At 38.7% G+C, this 11266-nt stretch overlaps 1 protein-coding gene across 4 annotated transcripts; it reads left to right on the top strand.

The window, feature by feature from the left end:
• On the top strand, positions 1-10524 carry ZNF684 (zinc finger protein 684). Of its 4 annotated transcripts, none has more exons than XM_010862710.1 (5): positions 1-135; positions 2025-2061; positions 6871-6997; positions 7313-7414; positions 8507-10524. In XM_010862710.1, the coding sequence occupies exons 2-5, from the start codon at positions 2047-2049 to the stop codon at positions 9409-9411; spliced, it is 1149 nt and encodes a 382-aa protein (XP_010861012.1). In that variant the 5' UTR covers positions 1-135; positions 2025-2046; the 3' UTR covers positions 9412-10524. The 4 variants fall into 4 exon arrangements, with proteins under 4 accessions (XP_010861012.1, XP_010861013.1, XP_010861011.1 ...); XM_010862711.1 differs by having other exon boundaries at positions 1-139; XM_010862709.1 differs by lacking the exons at positions 1-135; positions 2025-2061 and having other exon boundaries at positions 6735-6997; positions 7319-7414.
• Positions 10525-11266: the final 742 nt, after the last annotated feature.

The raw sequence follows: 11266 nt of genomic DNA, 5'->3' as shown, positions 1-11266 counted from the left end.
TGGTAGCCGGTATTCTGTAATTTTTGAACCAGTACTGCATGAAGTGAAAGTTGGGGTATCTCCCGGATCTGGGAGATCTCCGTAACCTGATCTCCAGCTTAGAGCCGGAGCTGGGAGTGTGGCGGTGCAAAGCTGGCAAGTATGACTCTACAGAACTTGGGGGACACAAGGAAAGGGCAGGAAGAAAGGGACCGCTTTATTGGCTTACCCAACGAAAATAAAACGTGAAAACCCTCACATGCGGTGACTTCCAGTTTGGGTGTGTGGGTCCTGTCCGATTCTGGAGTAGTTCAGAGAAAGCAAGGGAAGGGTCCAACTGCCACTCCGTGGGTTCCTAGATCCCAGTTGCGGCTTGACAAGTTCAGATTGCATTCCTGCTCTTGTGCTTTAAACTGCACCTTTCCTGATGACAAAAGCACCTTTGGCCCTACTAAAGCCTACAAAAGGAAATAGTAAACCATTTTCAGGGATCTAGGAAGAAAACATTTTTAGAGAAACTTCGGTGCATGCTTTAGGGTATTTTCATGTGAAATGAAAATACCTCCTGCCATATTAATAAACAAGAAATGTCACAGCTATCAGTGATACGTGGCTTCCAAATGTGAATGAGGGCTGCTAAAACTGCGATCCAGCAGAAGCTGCTGCCCGCCCCCCGCCCCACGGTGATTGCTTTGGAGCTGGGAGAATGCCAGAAGTAAGGTGAACAAGGAAACAGGATTAGCCCCAGATAGCTGAGGTGAATATGAAAGGAATGAATTCAGTGAGCCCAGAGGCTTGCATCTTCCCATACAAAGAATGCTAAATTCCTTAACTTGATACTGATATTTGAGGTTCAGCCTGCCTGCTTCCTTTGTTGCAAACTTGTGTATAGCCTGACTTCCTCTCCTGCCTCCTTGGAGCAGTTTTCCCAGTGTTACTGAGATGCGGTCTCCCAGGCTAACATTCCCACCAAATAAAATAATTCTCTACTTTCAGATTGTGACTATATTTTTTTAGTCAACACTCACAACAATCATCTGAAGTAAGTATTATCTCTATTTTGTATATGAGTTAACTGAAGCAGAAAGGTGAGTTTAACTTGCCTGGACTCAGGCAGTTTAGTATAGATGATCTGAGAGTTAAACTCCAGATGAATTTCCTTCAAATTTCATTCTTTTTGCGAGTTGAAAAGAACCTGCAAAACAAATCATTGGATTTATTTTTCTTTCGAAATATTTTTATATATGCTAAGTAAATTTTGGTTTGTCATTAAAAAAAAAAAAAAAAACAACTCATGGTATGTGTATGGCTGAGTCACTTTGCTGTTCACCAGAAACTCCCACAATATTATTAATCGGCTATACCCCAATACAAATAAAGTTTTTTTAAAAAAAGAACCCTTGGTGAATCTGCAGATTTTCCAGTGATGATTGTAAATAAAGCTGAGAGTGCCTCTTGCACATTTTAGCCTTTCTAGGGCTCGAGCAGTTCTGGTTGGAATTTCAAAAAGCCCAGGTTGGGCCTGTAGGAGATGGTGAGATTGAGAGAGATTGAGATTTAGAGTCTCAGTTTAAGACTTCAGTTTAAAAAAAAAAAATCCCTCCCCCACTTTCCCTGCATCCAGCCTCTTCATAAAACCTAATTTGAGATCTCTTACCCAATCCACCTACAGAACAGAGGCCAGAGAATCACAGGAAGGAATGACTTCCAAAGATAACTGAGCTTGAGAGATGAGGCTTTTAGTTATCACTTTAACTCATTCATTATTATCTACTTAGAATGAATTTCTGGGAGAAAAAAACCTGTCACTGGTTAAGGTTAATGATTTGCTATTAGGTCAGTAGGATAGAAATGTACAGCCTACTAATATAAGATCATTGCTTATAAAATGTGGACATTTCTGACTTGCTGGAAACATCATTCTCTCACAGGGTGGCCTTTGCTCAGACTGCACTGTATGTGCTTCTGTTCCCGTAGAGCAGGGTTCTCCATTGCAGTCCTGGTATTTCATGTCTTTATTCTCTTCCCCATTTCTACTTTCATAGATCTCTGTGCAGAGAGGCAGAAATGATCAACTTCAAGGTAAGGCGTCCATTTATTGTTATTAAAATCTGTCTCTTTTTTTTTGGTGGGTAAGAAGTGGATTTATTTAGAGAGATACACAGTCCATAGACAGAGTGTGCACCATCTCAGAAAGCAGGAGGTCCAAAGCTCTTTTTTAAAAATCCATATAAAAAGGAGATTATATATAGTTAGGGAGAATGTAGACTGAATAGATCAGGTCCAATAGGAAATTCAGAAAATTGATAAATTGATATCCAGGTTATAAGGTTTTTCAGCATTTAGGTAGAGCCTCATATCGGAGAAGGCAATGGCACCCCACTCCAGTACTCTTGCCTGGAAAATCCCATGGACGGAGGAGCCTGGCAAGCTGCAGTCCATGGGGTCGCTAAGAGTCGGACACGACTGAGCGACTTCACTTTCATTTTCACTTCCCTGCATTGGAGAAGGAAATGGCAACCCACTCCAGTGTTCTTGCCTGGAGAATCCCAGGGATGGGGGAGCCTGGTGGGCTGCCGTCTATGGGGTCACACAGAGTCGGACCCGACTGAAGCGACTTAGCAGCAGCAGCAGCAGAGCCTCATGTGTACCCACTCTTTCTGGTGATCATAGAAAATGGGTAGCCAACCACAGTATTGGCTTTGTCCAGGAGCATAAAGCCGAACAATTCCCCTGATAAGTAAAATCTTTCCTAGCACAGTTCTCCAAAGAAAATATTACAATTCCAAAGAAAATATTACAATAATGTTTCAAAGAGGTTATGTTAGCAACAGTATTGCCAGTAACAATTCTGTGATAAATATAACATCCGATTTCCAATGACCTTAAGAGTGTTCCCTAGAATAAGCAGGGAACATAGTGCCAAGAACTCTGTTTGCAAGTCCATGTGTGCTGTGCTGTGCTGTGCGGTGCTTAGTCGCTCATTTGTGTCTGATTCTTTGCGACCCCATGGACTGTAGCCTGCCAGTCTCTGGGGGTTCTCCGGGCAAGAATACTGGAGTGAGTTGCCATGCCCTCCTCCAGGGGATCTTCTCGACCCAGGGGATAGATTAGGTATCATTATTGTGATTGCATTATACTTTTAGATAAATTTGGAGAGAATTCATAACTTTTCAATAATGAGTTCTTCGTTTTATTTCCATTTTTATTTTGGTCCTTCGTTATAGTTGTATAGGTTTTTATGTATGTAAATTCTTATACATTTCTTATAATGTTTATTCTTACACATGGTTTAAGTTGCTATTGAGAATGGGATGAATATTTTTTTCATAATATTTTCTAACTGGCTATTCTGGTGCATAGGAAAGTATAGATTTGTCTGTTTGACTTTATTCAACTTACAGAACTCTTACTAAGTCTAAGAGTTTTTTAGTTTAGTCTTAGATTTTCTAGATAGACCATCATATACTCTTCAAATGGAGTTTTGTCCCTTATTTGCTTATCTCCATTGGTTTTTTTTTGTCTTATTGCAATGGACAGGATTTCTAGTACTATAATTTTGAATGTAATTGCTAGCCAGAATCTTTTCTGGTCCAGTTTTAATGGGAATTCTTCCAGTGTCTTATATTCCGGTAGATAGTTGTTCTTTGGTTTTTTATTTTTAATCAAGTTAAGGATTCTTAGCTTACTAAGATTGTTTTCATAAATTGGGAACTTTTCCCCTCATATCCTCTTTTTATACTTGTCAATAATATATTTCATGGTTTTAACATAACAGTTTAAAGAATTTATAATACTCTTCCCATTAAAGGGACAAACAATAAATATTTTAGGCTTTAAGGCTATATGGCTTCCCTGACAACTGCTCAACTCTGCCCTTGTAGTTGAAGTAAAACAAATAGGCATAACTGTTTTCCAGTTACATTTCATTTACAAAATTATATTTCTTCTAAATAAAAATATTTCTGTGGCATTAAAAAAAAGCTTGTAGGTTTTAGTTTGCTTCCTTATATGGTCTTAACTATCTCTTTGTGATAGAAATGTTGCTATGTGCCTTTTTAATTTCAGTTTAAATTAAAAATGATTTTGATTCATGGTTAAGAGGATATATTTTATCATATAAAAATCTGTGTTTTTCTATTTTATTATGCTTATATAAGTCTAGCCTGTTAACTTTATAGCCTATTTAACATCTAATTACCTTTATACATTTATTTTGTAGTGTTTAATAGGCTGTAAGATTACTGAGGGCAGTAATAATTTTTTTCTTTTTTGTATCACTAGTACTAAGAAAAAAAGTACTGTACTCGGAGAAGGCAATGGCACCCCACTCCAGTACTCTTGCCTGGAGAATCCCATGGACGGAGGAGCCTGGTAGGCTGCAGTCCATGGGGTTGCACAGAGTCGGACATGACTGAGCGACTTCACTTTCACTTTTCAATTCCATGCACTGGAGAAGGAAATGGCAACCCACTCCAGTGTTCTTGCCTAGAGAATCCCAGGGACGGGGGAGCCTGGTGGGCTGCCGTCTATGGGGTCACACAGAGTCGGACACGACTGAAGCGACTTAGCAGCAGCAGCAGCGGTACTATACTTGGTATGTCCTCATTAAATATTATGTGAGTGAATGAGTGAAGAACATATAAGCAGTATTTTAAAATAATTTTATTAAGACTTAATTCACTTATTATAAGTTGACCACCTTAAAATTAGTGTGTTAGCACAATTCTGAAACTGTCATCACTAATCTCAGAACATTTTCATATCCTCAAAAGAAACCCGATACCCATTAACAGCTACTCCCCATTCCTTCCTTCCCCCAGCCCTGAATTACTTTATGTTTTTATGGATTTGCCTTTTCTGAAAATTTCATACAAATTGAACTGTACAATATGTGATCTCTTGTGACTGGCTTCTTTCACCTACCACAATATTTTCAGGGATCATCTATGTCATAGAGTCCGTTTTAGTACTGAATAATATTGGATCATATGGATATACCTCATTTTGTTTATTCATTTATTACTTGCTCAATACCCATATTGTTACCACTTTTGCCTGCTATGAATAATTCTGCCATGGACATGTGTGTATGATTTTTGTGTGGACATATGTTCCCTCGGAGAAGGCAATGGCACCCCACTCCAGTACTCATGCCTGGAAAATCCCATGGACGGAGGAGCCTGGTAGGCTGCAGTCCATGGGGCCGCTAAGAGTCTGACATGACTGAGTGACTTGACTTTCACTTTTCACTTTCATGCATTGGAGGAGGAAATGGCAACCCACTCCAGTGTTCTTGCCTGGAGAATCCCGGGGACGGGGGAGCCTGGTGGGCTGCCGTCTATGGGGTCGCACAGAGTCAGACACGACTGAAGCAACTTAGCAGCATGTTCCCAACTCTTTTGGGTATATACCTAGGAAAAATTGCTGGGTATATGGTAACTCTAATGTTTTGAAAAACTCCTAAATTGTTTTCCATAGTTGCTGTACCATTTTACAATTCCATCAGCAGTGTATGAGAGTTCTAGTTTCTCCCTACCCTTGTGAAAAACTTGTCATTGTCTGCCTTTGATTTTAGCCATCCTGCTGGATGTAAAGTGATATCTCATTGTGATTTTGATTTGTACATCTTTTCATGTGCTTTTGGATCATATCTGTCTTTTGAAAAATGTCTGTTCACATCCTTTGCCCATTTTTAAATTGAGTTTTCTTTTTATTGTTGTAAGAATTCTTTTTCTTTTAGAGACAATTCTCTTTTCAGATATATGATTTACAAATATTTCCTGCTATTTTGTGAGTCGTCTTTTTCACATTCTTCATGGTGTCCTTTGAAGCACAAAAATGCTTAATTTTGATGAATTCCAAGTTATCTATTTTTCTTTTATCACACTTTTTCTGTCATGTCTAAGAAACCGTTACCAAATCCTATGTCATAAATATTTACTCCCTGTTTTCATGTAAGAATTATATACAGTTGACCTTTGAATAACACAGCTTTGAACTGTGTGGATCCACTTAGGTGCAGGTTTTTTCCAGTAAATACATACTGTAGTACTACATGACCCGTGGTTCATTGAATTCATGGTTGTGGAACCACAGATATAGAGGTGTCTGTAAACTTATGTGGATTTTTGACTGTGGGGAGGGTTGGCACCCTAACCCCCAAGTTGTTCAAGAGTTACCTGTAGTTTAACTCTTACATTGGGTCTCTGATCCATTTTTAGTTTATTTTTATTATGATGACTTCTCTGGTGGCTCAGAGGGTAAAAGCTTCTGCCTACAATGCAGGAGACCCGGGTTCGATCCCTGGGTCGAGAAGATCCCCTGGAGAAGGAAATGGCAACCCACTCCAGTACTCTTGCCTGAAAAATCCCTTGGACGGAGAAGCCTGGTGTAGGCTATAATCCATGGGGTCACAAAGAGTTGGACACAACTGAGCGACTTCACTTTCTTTTATTATGATATGAGGTGTGTGGGTTGGAGGGAGTCCAACTTCATTCTTCTGCATGTGGATATCCAACTGTCCCAACACCATTCATTTAAAAGACTATTCTTAGGAGGGTTCAGGATGGGGAACACATGTATATCTGTGGTGGATTCATTTTGATATTTGGCAAAACTAATACAATTATGTAAAGTTTAAAAATAAAATTAAAAAAAAATAAAAGACTATTCTTTCTGCTATTGAATTGTTCTGATACTATTTGAATATTTTTAATATAATTTTTGTTTCTATCACAAAGTATATTTCTGAATCAGGTGTATAGTAGTTTTCATACATAACTTTGAAAACTCATCAACGAACATGATATGATCCTAAGAGGCTGCCATGACTCTTACAAGTCCGAAAATGATGCACACTTTAGTTTGAAGATCCATGTACTATTACAGGGATCAGTGACACTCCAGGATGTGGCTGTGGAATTCACCCCAGAGGAGTGGCAGCTGCTTGACTGTGATCAGAGAACCCTGTATTGGGATGTGATGTTGGAGAACTTTAGAAACCTCATCTCAGTGGGTAAGGACAGTGGGTGGTAACTTTTTAGTTGAAACTCAGAATGTTTTAACAGTACCCTTCCTTTAAGACCTGTGAAAGCTCTGAACATTCTGAAGCATTAGCAAGTTTGGCCTTGAACTTCATTAGTCAAAGATTCTTAATCTCCTTTGGGGATCAGGTACTGTGTTTATGCTTCTGCCTCTAAGTGAAGAAGGGTCTTTTCTGTTCTGAAGCCTGTTTGTCAGCCTTCACAGGCCCTAAGACACCAGGAGGCAAACCCGAATTATGAGGTAGTTGTTCCTGGCACTTTGTCCCCAGTTCTGTGTTGTTTCCCAGGAACAGGGTGTCCAGTTACTGAAACAACAGTGATATTCAAGGTGGAGCAAGGACAAGGACCTTGGATGGTGGAGGGAGAGAACTCACGTTGGAGCTCTCCAGGTGAGTCAGAGAAACCCAGGAAGATGGGAGTCTTTGAAATTGGGGTCCCAGTTGGTGAGTGAGGGACTGGCACCTTTGAAACACTTTTTAGGAAGCACATACCTTTGGAAGTGACTGGGTGCATTTGACATGCATCTGACATCGTCAGATCCCCAAATGACACCCTCAGTTCCCCTCTCCCACGTGGCTGCTCTTTCTCTTCCTCAGCTCTTGTGTAGGAGGATGTCCTGCCACTCCACTTTGACTCCTCACACTGCCCATTGCATCGAAGTGCTTGCTTGGTTCTCTCAATTCCTAGAATCCTCATTGTTCTTTCCTTCTCAACACAATGGCAGATCTTTCCATACATCTAGTTCTAATAATGTAGTCAGCTTATGTGGATTTGCAGTCTTACTCCACCAACCTCTTTTGGATAAGGTTAGAAGACTGGAGAGGGAGAAGGAAATGGCAACCCACTCCAATATTCTTGCCTGGATAATCCCAGAGATGGAGGAGCCTGGTGGGCTGCCGTCTATGGGGTCGCATAAGTCGGACACGACTGAAGCAACTTAGCAGCAGCAGCAGAGGACTGGAGATATAAAAATGTTCCTGAAGGGAACTGATATTGTGCCAGCTGACCAAGAGGAAAAAAGAGATATGAATGCAGAAAAAAAGGGAGGTATTCTACCAGGGTGATCTAGGAATTATGTAGTGAGGACTCTGATTCTGATCTCCCTCTTCCAAATCTAATTTTCCCTTAACTCCATTGTCTCTTGTTCCTCTCCCTGTCCATTGATCACATCTCCGTAGTGGGCTGTCTTTGTTCTGTGAGTTGACCATACACCCTATTGAGCAACTTTTTGATTTTCTTTGTACTTTCCTCACTACCTTATGCTATTTTACTGTTGTTGTTTTTTTTTTCCCCCCAGGTCACAAGTTAAGCTCACTGTCATTCTGTCTCCTTTTTCCTCCCTAGCAGTTTTACTCTTAAAGTTCAGGAGCAAGGTGAAAGCATACTTGTTTCAGAATGAGACTAGATTTGAAATCAAGTTTCTTTCTATGACTGTCAATGGCAAAAATTAACTAGGAACATTTCATTGTACTCCTTTTTAGAAGCTGACTGCCCACTTGTTGATGAATCAGACAAGCACCAGAAAAGCAAAGACAATTTTTTAAATTCAATTTTGTTCATGTTTGATAAAATTCTGACTGTGGAGAGACTTCATGGTTATAATATGAGCACAAGTCTTAATCCTACAAGAAAAGAATCATATAAATGTAAGTCATATGGGAAGAGTTTGCAGCCTACTTTGGACTTTCATAATTATAATAGATGTTATAATGGAGAACACGCTGATGAATGCAATGAATGTGGGAAAGCTTTCAAAAAGAAATTTAATTTCATTAGATGTGAAAAAAATCATACAAGAAAAAAACTGTTTGAATGCAACAACTGTGGGAAAGCCTATAGCAGCAAGGCACACCTTGCGACTCATCAGAAAATTCATAACAGAGAGAGACCCTTTGTGTGCAGTGATTGTGGAAAAGCGTTTACACATAAAGCACAACTCGTGGTCCATCAGAGACTCCACACTGGAGAGAAGCCTTATGAATGCAGTCAGTGTGGAAAATCATTCACTTGGAATTCTTCCTTTAATCAACACATGAAATCGCATACACTTGAGAACTCATTTGAATGTAAGGAATGTGGGAAAACGTTTAGGTATAGTTCGTCCCTTTATAAACACTCTAAATTTCATACAGGAGAGAAACCATATCAATGCATTGTATGTGGCAAAGCCTTTGGCAACAGTTCTGTGCTTGTTACCCATCAAAGAATTCATACAGGAGAGAAACCTTATGGATGTATTAAATGTGGCAAAGCCTTCATCAAGAAGTCTCATCTCCTTAGACATCAGATAACTCATACAGGAGAAAGGCCCTATGAATGTAGCAAATGTGGGAAACCATTTTCCCAGAAGTCAAATCTTATTGTACATCAGAAAATTCATATGTAATATTTACTTATGAATATGAGAAAGCTTTAATATTTGATAAGTTATTGAGTAGAGAATTCATGGTGAGGAGAAATGCAACAATTTGAAGGAACTGAAAGAATAAATTCCCATTAAAAAAAATCAATGCCAGTCATGTTCTGGAAGTGATAAAGTTTTTAGAGGAAAGATCACAGAAAACGTTAATTTATAATGATAAAACTTAGAGCTTGGAAAACATAAACAATCAAGGAATCAGTGAAAACTACATTCAGCATCTCTGATTATTTTTATAACAAATTATATAATTATGCAAGTGTGAATATAAAATAAGTTTATATGTTAAATTATATCTATCAAGAGTTTCTGAAGTAAATATCACTTTTTCTTCCAATCTGAATAGTAACATGCAAGTGAAAAAATGTGGTTTAAGATATAGTATGAATCTCAGTAATATTTTCATCCACCCACTGGCGCTTTTAATGGGTGTGGCAGTGTTACTGAATCTCAGAGTCTCCTCTTTAATTCTGAAACTTGTTATAAAGATATATAGAATTACATGTGTATATAACTTAACAAGATATCAGTTGAGATGGTGAAAGCAGTTGTATTCTATACTCTAAGTGCTCAGTTGTGGAAAAGGAAGTATTTAAAGAAGTATGTAAATAAAACATTTGCACTTCAGATACCCCTGTTCTTTTTCATTGATGTGTCCACCTGAGGTGTAAGCATAGTCACCTAGGGTATCATCTGAATTTCATCTTAGTAAGGTAGGGTGTCGTGATACTTTGCAACTTTCAGGGAGCAAATTTTTGGATCTATTTTTTGTTTTCTTGTTAAGAGATTGATACAGGTTTAACTCTTAGAACTGCCTGGCATTTTCCATGTGACAGCACATGGAAAATTTCCATAGGCCCTTTAATTGAGTTGAAAAGAGCACTGTTTTTGTTATGTTTAGTTTAGCAACTTCACTTTGGAACGTGACATTTGGTAAATTCCAAATATTCCCTTAAAAGGATGAACCAATCTTTATTTAAGCTACAGTTTTTATAATTGTACACAATATTCCTTGATCATGTCAAAAAATGTTTATGCCTTTTTTTGAGTTGTGGCCAAACAGCTTGATCCGAAATTCAGAAATCAGGCCTTTTCAAGTTTAGGCTTAGTCACACTTTTTTACATTGCTTTCCTTTCATTAACCATGTTTTGAAGAGTAATGTTGAGTGATGATTATAAATGAATACTCGTGCTGTTTTGAACAAGCACACTAGAACTTAAGGATCTAAATTAAATCTTTTACTGAATATGTTTTTGCTTGACTAAACTTTAGTCAGGTTCCTGAAACTTTCTGAGGCTCACCTGCACGCTTCCTTAAAAAAATCTATTTTTAGCAAGAACCCTGCTAGTCATTTTAAACAGAACTCTCCACCCTGAGTGTCTGATCAGATTTCTCATCCTCCATCATCCTTCAGGTAACGTCTGATTACCCTGGCCTGTTTCGGCAAGAATCCTGTAAGGATGATTTAGCCAGAACCCTCCTTTACCCCTAATGTTTTCCCTTCTTTTCCCTAATGTTTTCTCTTAATAATTTTCCATTCACTGACCCCTACCTATTCCTTGGCTGTAAATACCCACTTGTCCACAGTATATTCAGAGTTGAGCCTGACTAAAACCCCATTGCACTGGTCCCTCTGCCTATCACGCTGGTCCTGAAGAAAGTCTGCCTTGTCGTTTGTCATCTTTAACAAATGTCATCAAATACCTTTTTTTCTGTAACAGTTTGCCAGTTATTTTAGGAGACTACATATTGTTTACACTCTTTCAAGTTCCCTAAATCTCTGTTACCTTATTTTGGAATTGTCTTCAGAATCAGTTTGCC

Source organism: Bison bison, unplaced genomic scaffold (genome assembly GCF_000754665.1).
Source record: "Bison bison bison isolate TAMUID 2011002044 unplaced genomic scaffold, Bison_UMD1.0 scf7180017864484, whole genome shotgun sequence".
Lineage (NCBI taxonomy): Eukaryota > Metazoa > Chordata > Mammalia > Artiodactyla > Bovidae > Bison > Bison bison.
This window is presented reverse-complemented; position numbering and strand designations above follow the sequence as displayed.

Bases quoted from the DNA above. Each gene is read 5' to 3' on its own strand.
- ZNF684 (XM_010862708.1), top strand. From the start codon at position 6,790: ATGATCCTAAGAGGCTGCCATGACTCTTACAAGTCCGAAAATGATGCA. The intron at 6,998-7,312 runs GTAAGGACAGTG...GTTGTTTCCCAG, and splicing joins TAGAAACCTCATCTCAGTGG to GAACAGGGTGTCCAGTTACT. The intron at 7,415-8,506 runs GTGAGTCAGAGA...ACTCCTTTTTAG, and splicing joins CTCACGTTGGAGCTCTCCAG to AAGCTGACTGCCCACTTGTT.